General features: G+C 45.6%; 1 protein-coding gene across 1 annotated transcript in view; it reads left to right on the top strand.

Moving 5' to 3' along the window:
* The first annotated feature begins 705 nt into the window (after positions 1-705).
* Positions 706-16,793, top strand: part of LOC115503903 (polypeptide N-acetylgalactosaminyltransferase 17-like) — a 92,838-nt gene continuing 76,750 nt past the window's right edge. The window contains exons 1-2 of the mRNA XM_030300457.1: positions 706-715; positions 1,579-1,762. Of these exons, the coding sequence (XP_030156317.1) occupies positions 706-715; positions 1,579-1,762 (194 nt within the window). The remainder of the gene's footprint in view (positions 716-1,578; positions 1,763-16,793) is intronic.

Genomic DNA, 16,793 nt, shown 5'->3' with positions numbered 1-16,793 from the left:
GCTTTAGCGTTTTGAAGAACTGCCCAACCGGTCTCCAAAGTAGCTGTGCCACCTCACGTCCCTACTAGGAATGTTCTATGATGAGTGAGTTTTAAACCCAGCACAGGTGTTCGTACTTGACGTGGGAAGCATTCTTAGAGATTTTCGAACATTGTGAAGGTGAGGTTATTGGAACGTTAGTGGCACACAGATGGTGGGTGGAATGAGAATTCAAAGATCGGGAAGTCCATGGGAAGTGTTGGAATGATCTCGTTCTCTGTTGATGGCCCCTCTGTTGGGATGATGGCAGGCAGGAAAGATGTCAGGGTGCCTGGAGGTCATAGCGGACAGTGGAAAGGATTCTCAGGTAGAAAAATGATGTTCACCTGCGACCACGTCTGAGATGCTTGCTCGACCTCTGCTTTTTGATCTTGATCTCAACAGAAAATACATTTCTGTTTTCAGAGAAGCAGGAAAGTCTTGCCATTACGCGAGCCCCGTTCTGTGACCGGAGCAGATTTGTTGGCCTTTGACTGGTCTGGGGATGCCTTCCTGGGAGGTTCAAATCCTCCTCAGCTTTATGGGCCGCCCATCATGAAAGCTGAGGGCACGGTTGACGTCTCTCCTCTGTGCTCTTCCTGCCAGAGGCAGCAATGGGATTCTTACGGATAAAGTGGTGTGTGTGTGTGTGTGTGTGTGTGTGTGTGTGCACGCATGCCCGCGAGCATGCCTGAGTGTATGCTGAGTGGCTTGAATATTTGAAATGGCAAAAGGGAATGAGAGCCCTTAACAACAAAAGTTTTCTAGGCCTGAAGTAAAACCTCCCGTAACTCTTGGATTTCGAAATTGCCCATCAAGCTGTTTATCGTATAATGGAACAGTAGGTATAAAGCTGCCACCATTCTGGGAACTTCCAATTGCTCAGTGAGGCTTGTTACAGAGGCCTCCTACTCTGCTTGGCACAGTTATCACCCTTATGGGGTTTTTCTGTCTATGATTTGTTCTCAAACATTCTGTATTTCCTTTTGCCATTTAGATGAAATTTAAATAAAACCATTAGGTAAAGAACTGTGTCAGGTTGTTACACACTTTAAACTCATGATAAAATCAATCTGTATGTCATTCTCTGTTCAAATGAAGCAAAAACACCTGCGGGGTTGGCCGTTCCCTGTTACTGGCTGTTCTCATTCCGTGTTGTACGCGTATCTCGTGGAATATGGAGGCTTGTAATTGCCCCACGGAGAAAGGAAAGCCGGCCTGGCTGAGCCTCAGTTCTGTCCCATTGTGTGTGTCCTTCTCAGTCTGCGTTGCTCCCAGTTTAGATGATCTCTTCCCTTTTGTAGACCTCCATCCAGTCTGTTCCCCAAAGGAGGGAGAGGCTTCTTCTTGGGAATTAGACTCAACCCCAGAACTCCCAGTTGCCCTGAACTTCCTCTCAATATGAATGCGTTCAGGGCACAGTCCTGGATGGATAAATTGGGGACGTAAATTTCTCTGTGACAGGTAACGGTAGAATTTCCATCAAAGCCATAGCTCAGTTTGAGTGACGTGTCCTGATGTGGTGGTTTTCAAATAATTCTTTTTCCCTCCTTTTTCTAGGCTTATCCAAATCCCTTGGGCTCATCGAAGGTTATGGTGGACGGGGCAAAGGGGGCCTTCCCGCTACCCTTTCCCCGGCCGAAGAAGAAAAAGCCAAGGGACCCCATGAGAAGTATGGCTACAATTCCTACCTCAGTGAAAAAATTTCACTGGATCGTTCCATTCCGGATTATCGTCCCACCAAGTAAGTTCTGGTTGGGTCATTCAGAGCGACTTGCCACGTCACAGGGTTGGGTGTAGACCCGAGTCTGTGACATGTTCTCATGTTGTTTGTAACTAGCAGAGGAGCTTTGATCTCACTCAGTCTCCTTCACAGTCAACAGACCGAGTACTGTTGACCATGAAATATGATCTAAATAAAGTATTTACATTTTTAAAAATAATTTATAATTATTGTTTGCTTACTTTTTTTTTTTTTAATGTTTATTTTTGAGAGAGAGAGAGTGAGGACAGGTGGGAGGGGGTGGGGGCGGGGGACAGAGGATCCAAAGCGAGCTCCACGCTGACAGCAGAGGGCCCGATGATCTCGTGAACCTCAAGATCGTGACCTGAGTTGAAGTCAGATGCTTAACCAACTGAGCCACCCGGGTGCCCCCAATAAAGTATTTAAATTTTTATAAAAGGAACCGAGAAACGTATAGGAAGGTCCTCAACCTCAAAACCTTCAGTTTTAAGTAAAAAACAAAAATCGCCATGATTTCTACCTAGAGACTGCAATTTGTCAAATGTTAGTATATTGCCTTTGAGTCCGCCTTCTATACAGATTTATGATTATGTGATATATTGTTTGTGTCCTTTTTTCACTCAATATTATTTCATGAGCACTCTCTGATGTTATTAATTATGCTTCATTATGATCATCATTATTTCCATTTTCGGAAATTTGGTTTATTGTCAGTTTTCCATAAATACTAGTTTCATAAATAACAATTTGATGGATGTCTGCGCACTCAAATCTTTATGTGTCGTGATTTGGTATTTATTTTCTCAATCCACACTTCTTAAAAGTATAATCCTTGTAGCATATCATAGGACTACGTTTGGAGACTGGTGATACATTTTGGGATCTTGTCCTCTAGAAAGTTTATGGCAATCCTCACTCCAGTTGGAATAGTACCCGTCCCTTCCCAGACTGGGTACTCGCCTTTCAAAGACGCTTTGCCAAGCTGATGGGTGAGAAAGTATGTTCCATGATTGTTTCAACTTCTACTGTTTGATTGAGTCTTACCTTTTAAACAAGTGGTTTGCATCTTGATTGTCTCTTGAAAGGCCTTTGTTCTGCCGGCTCAGATTCAGGAATCATTTGTTTTCTCCTTGGGAAATGGAGAAGAGGGGTTGGTCATAGAACCAAGATGCTGGAGGAAAACCTATTTTCTAGGCAGGCGTCCACGTTGGCTTAACGGGTTCTTTGTTTTCTGTTAGATTTGTAGTGTCTCCTTTTTCCCATTTAGAGTGTGTCCTTGCTTAGAGTAGATTATTCCTTTTTCAAATGGATTTTGTACAAATCAGTTAAGTATCCTGGTTACTGAGAGAAATAGATTCAAGATAAAGAAAATTATCTTAAATGGATTTAAAATTGCAGCATTAGCCGAGAAACCTGTTAAATCTCTCTCTCTCTGCCTAATAAACATATATTCATTTTGAATCGCTAAGAAAACATACATCACCCCTGTTGGAAGCTATTTTGTGTTCCCGGACTTTTGCTCTCAAACACATCTGGCTGTTTTCATTTCCTGGTGCTCTCTGATTAGCCTTTCTTATTTGGATGTTGGCAAATAAACAGAGCAATGTGGGTTTGTTTTTTTTTTTTTTTTTCACTCCTTTGGAAATGAAAATGTTTCCAACGTGGAGCTTGCTGGAAGTGGGTCAGTTGAACAGGTATTAGTGAGCACCTATTATGTGCCAGCTGGTTTTCCCCATATTAGAGACAGAATATCGGCAAAGACACCGTCCTTGCCGACTTACTTCTTCTCTGGGGATGGAGGCAAACTTGTAGGCAGATTGATTTGGCACATTGTGGTCTGTGTGGTGTGTGTCAAGCCAGCGACGTACACAGCGTGATGCCTGAACTTCATCTCAACCCTTTCACCCCATGAAGGGTCAAAGGGAGAAAGATACGGATGGACCAGGCACCGGAACAACAGCAGAGTTGGGGGCACAAAGAAAAACATGGCGAGCTCGGGGGGGGGGGGGGGGGGGCGCGTGGCTCAGTCGCGCTCTGTTAACTTGGCATGGTGTTTTGGACATATGACCTGCATCTGGCCCCTCCTGGAACTTTATTTACTAAGATGATCGGAAAGAACTGGAGAGGATGGTAATCTACAAGGGACAACAGAGCACGTTAAGGGATGACGTCAAGGAAGAAACACCTACACAATTTTGGAAGATCGAAAGAGGAGGGGTGAGTGGTCACTGACCGAAAACTGGATGAGGCCGGGACCCCGCCTCCTGCATATGGTGCGGTGGGGTGGGAAGAGGTGAAGAGTGCAGCCCAGTCACATCTCAGAACCCCAGAGACTCAGGCTTTGGAGGCCCTGGGTACTTCTGATGGCTGGGAGGTAGATTGGAAAACGGGGATTGAAGCTGTATCCCCAGATTCTTTCCCCCACACCACACAGCCAGGTTCTGCCCTTCCCTGCCTGGAAGAATATGGGAGATCTACTCTCCAGAAAAGGTGAACTCTGGGCTTGAACTCATAAGATATAGGCTAGGACAGAGGATAGGGCCACATACCATTTAGGGACCCCCTCAGCATCATTAATTGCCCCCCGCAGACTTTCACACCCCTGTAAATGAGTACAGTTTGAAGCATCTATTCTCAGGAAACCAGGCTAAGAAACAGGCTGACTGATATGATAGTTGGCTCCCCTCCCCAAGTTTCTGAGTTCAGCTCAATGTTTAAAAAAAAATATTTAATGTTTATTTATTTTTGAGAAAGAGAGACACAGAGCACAAGCAGGGGAGGGGCAGAGAGAGAGAGAGAGAGAGACACAGAATGTGAAGCAGGCTCCAGGCTCTGAGCTGTCAGCACAGAGCCCGATATGGGGCTCGAACCCAGGAACCGTGAGATCATGAGCTGACCTGACGTAAGGCACTTGAACCGACTGAGCCACCCAGGCGCCCCAGAGTTCAGCTCACTTAGTAGTAAGGCGTGCCTGTTGTAAAGCTCCATTTGTCTACACATAGCTGTCTTAGTCTGAAATAAGAAAGGAGAGCCAGGATCCCTGGACGTCTCTGGAGAGTCTCCGTTACAAAAGGCCTTAACAACAGCAACAACAATAGAAAAGGCGTCTGGAAGAGGAAGAGACTATAAACTGGAAAACTCGAATTGGTGGCTCAAATCATGGAATGTCTTGTTTTATTCACGGAACAAGACCTAGTGCTATGGTAAAGTAATAATTGGAGAATAACAGAGAAGCCTGGGAAGTTAAAAATGAGGTGGAAATAAATAATTCACTAAAAGAGTGGAAGAGAGCATTGAGAGAAACTTCTGGCAGACCAGCCGGTTAGACATTAAATAATAGGAATATTGGAAAGAGAACAGAGAAAACAGAAGACAATGGTCAGATTAAGGATACCTGGGTGGCTCAGTCAGTGAAGCATCTGACTTCAGCTCAGGTCATGATCTCACAGTTCATGAGTTCGAGCCCCCCGCCTCAGGCCCCATGCTGACAGCTCAGAGCCTGGAGCCTGCTTGGAATTCTGTGTCTCCCTCTCTCTCTGCCCTTCCCCCCACTCATGCTCTTCTCTCCCTCCCTCTCTCTCTCTCTCTCTCTCTCTCAAACGTAAACATTAAAAAAAACAGAAGAAAATGGTCAGGTTAATGATGTAGCATAATTTTCCAGGACTGTAGTTCATAAGCTTTCAGGTTAGAAGGTCCCGCCCCATGTCTGTGGAATCACTGAAAAGAAAAATTAAACCCACATCATGGCATGTGAATGTTTTTGCACAACTTCTTAGATCACCCCTCTGTTTTCTAGCTGGGATGCTGCCTGATTCATGAATGAATCATTTAATAAAGCCAGTGAGATCTTCAAATTAAAAAATATGTAAATGTAAAATTTCAGAACAGCTTGGAGGAGGAGAGAGTCCTAAAAGCTTTCAAAGAGAAAATGTGGATCAAATAAATCGTTGGTATTGGATTGCACAGTAGCAACGCTGAAGTCTAGGAGAGGAGTTGAAAACACTGCTTTCGACCTCAAATTCCGTTGAATTCTTTGTGCCAAGAGGGAGCCCAGAGTAAATATATTGCATTTCTGTAGCGTCTCCGCAATTGCCCCCTTCCCTGCATCTGTTTTCAGCAAGCTTCTCAAGGATATGCTCCAGTAAAACAAGGGAGTAAAGTGAGAAAGAGAGTGGTGATAGTATTGAAGAGACAGGAGGGTACTAAAGGCAGATCCCGGGAAACCGATGAAGGAATGTTCCAGAGTCACATTTCAGGGTGACAGCTGTGTAGCCGGCCAAGAGAGCAGGCGTTCCACGTCGGAACAGGAGGATGGAGGGCTGTAGGAGGTATGTCTCCAAGGGAGGCCAGGGGACAGAATTATTTGATTACCTAATGTTTTTGACTACATTAAGAATAATAATAATAATTATTATTATTGCTATTATTGTTGAGGCAATTGACATACATTATATTAGTTTCAGGTGTGCAGCATAATGACGCGTGTGTACATTGTGAATAGACCGCGGCAAGTCTGACCAGTGTAGTTAACGTCTGCACATCGGTAACAGGTTGTTTTTTCTTTTGAGATCTTCTGTCTCAGCAACTTTCACATGTGAATACACTATTACTAACTGTAGTCACCACGCCGTACATTACATCCCCAGGACTTACTTTATTACTGGCAGTTTCTTCCTTTTGACTCCTTTCACCCACCCCCCTGCCTCTGGCAACTACCAGGCTCTTCTGTCGATGAGCTTGTTTTCAGATTCCACATATATGTGAAATCACCCAGTGCTTGTCTTCCTCCAAATTATTTCATTTAGCCTAATGTGCCCTCCAGGTCCACCCATGTTGTCACAAATGGCAAGATTTCATTCTTTTTCATGGCTGAATAGTAGTCGTGTGTGTGTGTGTGTGTGTGTGTGTGTGTGAGAGAGAGAGAGAGAGAGAGAGACATTTTCTTTATCCATTCATCCACGGATGGATGCTTACAGTGCTTCTGTATCTTGACTTCTGTAAATAATACTGCAGGGAACATGGAGGTGAAGGCATCTTTTTGAATTCGTGTTTTCATTTCTTTTTTCGGATAAATATCCAAAAGTGGATTTGCTGGGTCTTACGGTAGTTCTATTCTTTATTTTTTTGAGGAACCTCCGTGCTCTTTTCCACCAATTTACATTCCCGCCAACGGTGCATAGGGATTCCCTTTTCTCCACATTCTTGCCAAAACTTATTCTTGTCTTTTTGATATTAGCCACGTGTGAGGTATTATCTTGCGGTTTGGATTTGCATTTCCTTTATGATGAGTGATGGGGAGCATCTTTCCATGTGCCTTTCGGCCCCCTGTATGCCTTCTTGGGAACAATGTCTGTTCAGCTTTTCTGCCCATTTTCTGATTGGATCGTTTATGGGTTTTTGTGCTATTGAGTTGTAGTACATTTCAATATTAATCCCTTCTCAGATATATGATTTGCAAATATCTTCTCCCATTTAATAGGCTGCCTTTTCATTTTGTGGGTGGTGTTTTGCTTTGTTTTGTTTTGGTTTTTGCTGAGCAGAAGCTTTTTAGTTTGATGTAGTCCCACGTGTTTATTTTTGTATTTCTTGTCTTCGCAAGATTTTTTTTTAACCATTCTTTTCAAAAGTTTGGGACTGAATTAGTGATAGAAACAGAAGGCAAAAAAAACCAAACTTCTGACAAAGCAAAGCAGTTGTTAGCCATGCGGCGGGGGGAGCAAGAGTTTCTTAAGAAAGGAACTTTAATTGCATATACACTCTGGCTCAGCTGGGGACAATATAGTCACGCAAATGTAAACACTGGATATTTACTTACCCGCAAATTATGGTATAGCTGTGTTAGGAGAAGGAGGCGGGCAAAATGTGTGTGGAGGCGTGGGGTGTATCAGGCCATTCAGTCTCCATCCGCAGAAACAGAAAATCAATTGAAAAGATATAAAATTTAAACATGAAGAAATAGTAGTGTCATCATTGTTGTTTAGGTACATGGAGATTACAGAAAGGAGACGGGACTGTATAGGTTTGATTTTCATAAAATGAAAGTTTAATGAAGCATTCAGTGTAATCTACACCAGGAAAACATTGAGCGCAGGCTAGGCAGGGCGAAAGTATGGGAGAAGAAAGGAAGAGAGAGGTTCGGTGACGTGACCACATTTGCCTTTTTTTAGATTGTTCTGGCAGCTATCTGGAAGCCGAATTGGAAGGTGGAATGGGGGATGAACTTGAGGGATTGCTCATGGGCCCTACAGGGAAACCAGAGGTACCACTGCAAATAAATTCTGGGTTCCACGGCAAAAGTTACCAACTTAACCTTTGCTAAATTGCGGATTAACCATTGCCATCCAAGAGCGGCAAAGGATTTACCTGTAGAAGCTCTGACATCTGAGCCCTGGGGGTGCCACAGGGCATTTAAGAGAAGACAGCCTGGGCCAGAGGACTGGGCAAGTTCTTGGATTTGAGGGTGCGGGGAACAGCACATCCACTTTGGGCTGGACCAGAGCTTCGAGAGTGAACTGCGGAAAGAGAAATTGGAGGGGAGGCAGGTGGCCAGATTGTGAGGGACTTAAGTGCCCGCCTGGGTTCCAGCGGGGACTTTATCGTGGTCAGTGGAGGGGAGGCAGGTGTCTGGGGCCGGGGTAGTTTCCTTCCTCCCATGCAGTCCGAGCCCAGGAGAAAGTATCCCCTGATGGGCAAGATCCTTTTTGTGAAGTCCTCCCAAGTGTGGGGGATTTAAATCAGCTGGTTTCAACTGAAATTTTGTACAGAAGCTTATGTTGCTTTAATTCTTACTGTTTTATTCTCATGCCATGTTTAAGAAATTTGTTTTTCTCATAAATGTGAAGGAAGTTTTAGATAGTGGTGGGATTAACCATTTGTTTCTGTTGCACGCAAATGGCTTCCAAAATGTTGTTTTCCGTTTCGTTTCAATTCTGTGTGGTTTTTTTTCTTTCTTCCACCGGACAGATAGTTTAAATCTGTACGAATCCCAAACTGTCAATCTTGCCAATTTCATTTCTTCACTGCTTTGAAGCCGAGAAAGATACCATCCCTCGGAAACACTTAATAAATATTCTATTCTGTTCATGTTGCTTTTCCGTGACTCTTCTGTTTAGCTCTTTTATCCACCTAGGGTTTATTTGAGAATATGGTACCAGGTAGGTATCTTTTGTGTAAAATGGCTGTCCGTTTCTTTTCAAAGCAGCTTTTGCCAAAAAACTTGTAAATCACTCTTGTTTGGAGGTGCTATGTTTAATGCAGTTTGTATGTTTCATATATGTGGGCTTCTTTTCTAAGTTGTACACTGTTCCTTTGGCCTCATGTTTTTTTTTTTTCTTTCTTCTTTCAAAAAAGCTATTAAAAATGCTTTTTAAACAATTTTTAATGTTTATTTCTGAGCGAGCGAGAGAGACAGTAGCATGAGTGGGGGAGGGGCCGAGAGAGGCGGAGACACAGAATCCGAAGCAGGCTCCAGGCTCCGAGCTGTCAGCACAGAGCCCGACGCGGGCTCGAACTCATGAACCGCGAGATCATGACCTGAGCTGAAGTCGGATGCTTAACTGACGGAGCCACCCAGGCGCCCCCAAAATGGCTTTTTTTTTTAATTTTTTTTTATTTTTATTTTTATTTTTTTAAATTTTTTTTTCAACGTTTATTTATTTTTGGGACAGAGAGAGACAGAGCATGAACGGGGGAGGGGCAGAGAGAGAGGGAGACACAGAATCAGAAACAGGCTCCAGGCTCTGAGCCATCAGCCCAGAGCCCGACGCGGGGCTCGAACTCACGGACCGCGAGATCGTGACCTGGCTGAAGTCGGACGCTTAACCGACTGCGCCACCCAGGCGCCCCCCCCCAAAATGGCTTTTGATGGAAGTCTCCAGTCAATCTGCCGGGCACTGTGCTGGCAGCACGGAGAGGAGCCAGGCCCTCTCGGAAATCCGAGAGCGTGGGGAGGCAGATGGATGTTCACAGGAGTCAGAGAGCAGTGCAAAGGTAGCCTTGGTCATACTGGCCAGAGGGGAGTTTTTCCTCCAAAGAGAAGGCAGGGCATTTAAGAGAAAACAGCCTGGGCCAGAGGACTGGGCAAGTTCTTGGTGCGGGGAACAGCACATCCGCTTTGGGCTGGAACAGAGTTTCGAGAGTGAATTGCGGAAAGAGAAGTGGGAGGGGAGGCAGGTGGCCAGATTGTGGCACTTATGTGCCAGCCTGGGTTCCAGCAGGGACTTTATCATGGTCAGTGGATGCCGACGAAGGGCGTGAGGCAAGATGGTACTCTTGGTACAATCCCTTTTTTTTTCATTTGATAATGATTAACTCTGGCAGGAATGCGTAGGATAGGTTGCAGCAGATGGGGGCTGGTAGCAGGTTGGCTGAATATATTTAGTCTTTTCTCCATCCACCCATTTGTGGAGTGCCAACCGAGTGCTAGGCCTTATCCAATGGGGAGGATATTGTCCCTCTAATAATAGAGTTTTATTATTATCATACTATTTTTATGGAAATGGTTTCTCTGTAGCAAACCAAGAACTAGGCAGGGATGACGCGGGCGGGCAGATTCGAGAAAAACTTTCTGGGAATCGGTCAGATGAGGCCATTAATTGGATATGGATGAAGTGGGCACAGTCAGAAGTTTCTAGCTTGGGAGACCGCGTGAAGTGATTTCGTTAACCGTGAGAGAGCCCTGCAAAGGCTCGTGTTTTGCATCAAAGACGGTAGTTTTGTTTGTCCGCGTTTTCCCTTCGGGGGGGGGGGGGGTTTCTCGAGGCAACCACGAGACGAATGTGCCGGCTTTGTTCATCACGTGACAACGTGTGTGCGCGCGAGGCGGTGACATTTGGTGACACCAGAAGCCAGCTAAGGCTTTAAAAACCCCACTCCTGTCCCTTGCGGAGATCTCCCGTTCTGTATCGTAGCATGTGGCGTATTAAGGATCTGCTTGCCTGATTATCTGGTAATAGGGGGGAGGTACCACCCAGCAGCACAGAAATCCGTCTGTGCTTACGAAAGCCACCGCTGAGATCCTTGCACACTTTTTATGGCTGGCCTCCTCCTCCCAGATCGTGTCGGTAATTTATGGGCAGTTTCTACTGCTGTTATCTTCAGTTTCTCCTTTGGCCTCCTGCTTATAAATCCACATGCCAGGTTTCTTTGGAATTCATTTTGCTTCACTTAGAAAGCCCCCTCTTCCCTTTATTGCCACAAATTCTTACCGGTTACATTCCAACGATGTCCCCGCATTGGACACACCTGGCCGTGGGATGTCTGTGGACCGTCTTCGTGTCATATCCAGAGGACAGCTGCACGTGTGGGTATGGAGGTCAGGAATGACATCCGGGCTGACCATGGAGATTCGAGAAGCATCTGAGTCCAGTGGGTATTATTGTGGGCGGAGTCTGTGTGTGTATGCAGGTGACGGTGTTATAATTACCCGACTCGAGTTCTCTGCCGCCTGTGAAAACGAAGCATCTGATTATTGAATCGGTGACTGGGCTTTTTTTTTTTTTTTTCTGAATCGTTTCTCCGATGATCAATATCCCGTGTCTCGTAGGTTGGTTTTCTAGTAGAGCGAACGCACCTTAAAGAAGGTCAAGAGTCCGGTGTTACACTTTGTCTTTCACAGATGTGGGCACAGAGGGTAACTGTCCCATAAATACTTGCTGGTCGACGTTGTAAATCGGTGCATGCTTAGGAGTGTCTCTGAATCACTAACCACGATAATTATTCCCTTTTATTGACTGCCTTTTATGTTTTGTCGCTGTGCTGCATGTTTTATTGATCTTGTTTAAATTTAACTGCTCTCTGAAGGAGCTGTTCCCCTCTCTGTTTTATAAATGAGTTGAAGGAGCTTAGGAGAGGTTGAGCAACCTGCCCGAGGTCGCACAGCCCGTAAGTGCTGGAGCCTGGAGTCACACGCAGCTCTGTGTGCATCTTCGAGGCCTGTGCACTTGCCCGCACACCAAGGTTCCTCTTCAGGCCGTGCCCTGAACCTTCTAGTCCACGCTGGCACCGTCAGAAGGAAGAGAGATTCTGAGTCCGAGGAACAGGACAGTTTCTTTGGAGAGGTGTGCGTGTGCGTGTGCGTGTGTGTGTGTGTCCGCGTGCGTCTACTTCCTTCGTTTGCTTCTCTTCGTCCCTTTTACCCCTTCCAACTGTAACAAAATTCCTCCACCACGAAACTGCATTTTGAACTTGATTAAGTGGTGCACATAAGGCCCCCTCGTATGTGGTGTGGTATAATTGAAACTCTCTTTAAGGGATACGGTATTTTGGGGGGCAAAACTCAGAAAAAACGAAGACTGCGATATTTATAAGTTTAGGGAGTGTCTTACCATAGAGTTGATTTCCTCTAGAGGAAGGAACTTCTTTGGCTAGAACTGGTCCTCACCCACAGTGATGGGAATATGCAAACGGCGCGGTGCCCTTGGTTTAATGTCCCATCATTCCCAAAGTATTTGTGGTGAACGTCGATCCCACTTTTGTGGGTTCCTTGGGTCTGAAGAGCGTGTCTACATCACTTCAAAACCTAGGTCCGAGAGTTTTTATAGAGGTCAAGAGCATGGACTTGGAAATCTGTCTGAGTTCCAAGCCTAGCTTTGCCTCTTCCTAGCTCTGTGCCTGTGGGCAAGTTATTGAACCTTTCAGTGCCTCAGTTTCCTCATATGTAAGGTGGTGATGTGATGGTGTTTACTTCATGGAATTGTTGTGGGGAGTAAATCGATTATTTCTTGGGAGCTCCATAGACTGATCTACCAGGCCACCGTCTGAGCCTTTTCTCGTATACAAATGATACCTGATCCATAAATATTAGCTGTCGTTACATCTTAAAGATCCTTCATCGTACATACCCCTTATCCTTAAGACACCTTGCGTGTAATGACAGAATCGTTAGGAAAATATCTACCTGCAGAGTAGGGCACAGCTGTATGTCTCTAATTTGGAAAACTCAAATCTAGCGTAACGAGTATTTTCTCGTCGTCAAGTCGGCACAAAAATCCAGGGGACCCAGCCTGAGACAGATGCCAGACTGGGATGAACTCCTGGGAAGGACTTCCCCAGGATCTTCCCAGCTGACTCAGAAGGCCCAGCTTTGGGATCTACCATAGCCTCCGTATGAAGGAAGGTCAGTTGGGTGTTCTGAGGGCATAGGACGCATAGCAGAAGGTGGCGGGATGCTATCAGCCGCCGCCTGCCCCTGCTTTGCCATCATCGACAGCAATCTGACTAAAAAAGACAGTTTACAGTCAGCCCTTGAATGACGTGGGGGTTCGGAGGCGACAATCTGCCTATAACATTTGGCTCCCTAAAATCTTAACTACGAATAACCTACTGCCGACCAGAAGCCTAACTCGTAACAGAAACGGTTGATTAACACATATTGTATATGTCACATGCATTATACGTTGCCTTCCTACCATAAAGTAAACTAGAGCTAAAAGGAGATGCGATTAAGAAAACCATCAAGAAGAGAAAACACATTTACGGGACTGTTCTGCCAAAAATCCGCGAATGAGGCATTCACGCAATTCAAACCCTGCTTGAGTCCAATTCAGACAGTTCAAGGATCAGTTGTAATCTGTGTTCTTTACCTTTGCAAAAATTGAAATGATTTCTTTCACCACATGTTAAAATATTTTTTTTTTTTCCGTGTGAAGGGCTGAATGTTGAAAAGCCCAGAATGGTTCTCAAAGGAAGTTCTTTGGAGCTTGCAAAAGAAGTAGGTTGCTGGGCTCAACGGAGTCCTTGGTCTGAAGTCTTGGCCACTCTCGATGAATTAATTCCTTACATGGAGAACCTGTGAGAGGGTAAGAGAGTTTTAAGAGATTGGATGTTGTTCCGCTGTGGCCTCGTGTTCTCAGTGAAGTTTTGAGTTTTGAGACTTTCTGTGCAGCCGCTCCAATGTGGAGCCTCACCCGGCCTCTGAGGCTGGCCGTTGGCCTGGGGCAGCTGCGGGGAGGGCGAAGGAGGTTCTGCCTCATCTTTCAGGCTGGTCTGGGGTCCGCACAGCACAAAGAGAACCCTTTGTTGCCTCAGTCAGATGCTCCTGCCTTAAAATCCCCGACCGTTACAGTCAAGAGGCAGATGGCCCAATTTTCATCATTATTTCCTGCCTTTTTTTTGCAACCGTGGAATCTTGGAATAAATGTGATTATTCAGACAGGGGTCTTCTGGAATGTTCTTTGGGTAAAAGTGTGAAAAGTGGAAGCTCTAGGGCTCACATCCCTGCTTGTCTAAAGGCATGGATTCTCCCAACGTGGCAGTTCTCGGTCTTGACCAGGCATTGAAATCACCTGGGGAACTTTCCCCATTGGGATGCCGATACTCTCCCCGACAGCGATCGACTCACAATCTCGGGGAGTGGGGCCAAGCATCAGTATTGTTTTCTGTGGTTTTTGTTGAAGCTTCCCACTTACCCCAGTATCTCATCAGATTGATACTCAGCAGGCTTATCCTGTTTCTGGAAGTGTGGCCCTTGCATTTGACTTGCCAGGGCTGCGGGTTAAAACTGTGAAGTCTTGGGGTGCCTGAGCAGCTCAGTCCGTTAAGCGTCTGACTCTCGATTTCGGCTCAGGTCATGATCTCATAGTTTTGTGGGATCGAGCCCCGCATCGGGCTCTGCGGTGACCTCGGGAGCTTGCTGGGGATTCTCTCCCTCTCTCTCTGCCCCTCCACTGCTTGCACTCTCTCTCTCTCTCAAAATAAATTAATTAAAAAAAAACCGTGTCAAGTTTTTGGCCCTGCTAGTTAGATTCGCCTCCCAGTTAGCCCCCTAGAATGGGGAGCTATAAATCTTCATCCTCACAAGCTGATTCACCTGTATGATTTCACCTGCGTGATTCTTATTTTTAAAACTTTGAGCGTCTTGGGACCCCACCATTTTCTGAGATGGGAGAAAGTTGGTGGAAGAGAAAACGAGGGGCAGGGCAGGGCAGGGCAGGACTTTGCACGCTTGGGGAAGTTCTCATCCTTCCTTATTGGTTTACCTTCCCTCCTACCCCTGTTCCCTCCCATCCCATGTCCTCCAGAGCACCCATTTGATAAATGAAACTGAATAGAAATCAACCTCATTTTGGGGCATCTGGGTGGCACAGTCAGTTAAGTGTCTGACTTCCGCTCAGGTCATGATCTCGCTATTCATGAGTTCAAGCCCCGCATCGGGCTCTGTGCCGACAGCTCAGAGCCTGGAGCTTGGTTTGGATTCTGTGTCTCCTTCTTTCTCTGCCCCTCCCCTGCTCACGCTCCGTCTCTCTCTCAAAAATAAACAAACACTAAGTATTAAAAAAAGAAAAAAGAAACCAACCTCATTTTGAATGATCTTCCTTTTTGTACTTTATTATACCCCCGTGAAACGGTGGAGAACCCTCCAGAGTGTTTCAAACGTAGAGACAGAGTCACAGCTGAGATGCTGTTTGTGCTACCAAGGGCATCGTAAGCACGGGGGTCAAAGATTTAGCTAATTTTTAAGAAAGGACTCCACTTCTCGAGGCAGTGCCAGCCTGGCTGCCCAAAAATTTATGAATTGGCAAAGTTAATTTAATCTTTCATTTGAACCTGAGAGGATTCTCATCTAAATGCATTAAAGCAAGGTCGCGGGAAAGATTCCCTTCCATTTCGGTTCCAGAGAGCTTCCTGGAGCCAGTTCCAGTTGCTTGCACGGGGAACTTGAAATCTGCAGAGAGAAACCCAACGTGAACCTCGTCCTGTCTATGCAAATGCATCCGCTCTGTGGCGTGCTTACAACGGCCAGGGTTATTGAGTACCAAATGCATGTTCCCCAGATGTAGATGTGACCATGGGAAATGGAATTCTTGATTTATAACCTTACGTCAAACCAGCGTTGGGATTTACAGTCGTGGTTGTCCTTGCTTCTGCAGCCCTTTGATGCTGTATGTCAGGACTGCAGGCATGTCTGAACCATAGGCAAACAGCTCACCTCTAGTAATATTCAGAAATTCCCACAATGCCTGTACCTGGGGACTCTGGCAGTCTGCAACCTGTGTCCTTCTAGGGGATTCTCCTGCCTGCCCAGACCTACTGCCTCTCACCGTAGCAGTGCACCTGAGTTGAAACAAATTCCCTCTCTCTCTCTCTCACACACACACACACACACACACACACACACCCCACATGAGAAAGCCCAAGCCAGCCTACACGAGCCCGGTGTATGCAGCCTGCCGAATTCCGCCCCGATTTGTCTAGTGGCTAGTTATGTGAAATTCTCTCCTGAAAACCCTTGTTTCTCAGCCCTGGATATAATCAATAGAGTATATGTCTCTGCAATCATCAGGCCTTTTTTTTTTTTTTTTTTTTTTTTTTTTTTTTTTAAATGTGTGGAGTTCTTGGCTGTTTTCGTTCTGTGAGTAAATGTCCCCCGAAGTGGCAGCCGGGGAAGTGCCACGGTGCTCTGTAACAAGGTGAGATTTACAGCACTGTGAGAGCTGGGGGGTGGGGGGATGCATGAAGCTTCTGGCGGAATGGGCGAAATGGGCTAAATTCAGGTATTAATGGGAGTGCTCTGTGCACACTGCAGAGGGAGACAGGCTCATCAGTATTACAGATGGAATGTCCTTGGAGTTAATTTAGAAAAAATTCTGATCAGCCGACAGAGCTTTGAGGATGGATGCAGGCAAAAGAAGACTGTGGCATATGGAGAGAACATATTTGTTCTTGGAAAATCAGGAGAAAATGTTTAATGTCATCATAACCTCATTTGCATAAAAATAGTCATAGGCAACAAACCAAATGAAAGCAAGAGAAGACGTGAGAGAACCAATGCCGGGTCGAGTTGCATTTCATTATGAGGAACATAAATAATTCAGTCGAATAAATAAATACAAAATCGCTTCAAGTAGACGTACCGCGAATTACCATTCCTTGAAAACCCCTTTAATGGTACGTGTTGCGGTGGTGAGGGAGCAGGATGTGCCTCTGTGGGCAACACGTTTCTGTACGCTTGACCCTTGATGATAACGTCGAGCTCTCCACAACTCTCAAATGCTTTGTGGACACACGTGAAATTTTCTGTAACCCAGGCCTA

This window comes from Lynx canadensis, chromosome E3 (genome assembly GCF_007474595.2).
Source record: "Lynx canadensis isolate LIC74 chromosome E3, mLynCan4.pri.v2, whole genome shotgun sequence".
Classification (NCBI taxonomy): domain Eukaryota; kingdom Metazoa; phylum Chordata; class Mammalia; order Carnivora; family Felidae; genus Lynx; species Lynx canadensis.
Note: the sequence above shows the minus strand (reverse complement) of the source record. Positions and strands in the feature narration are given on the sequence as shown.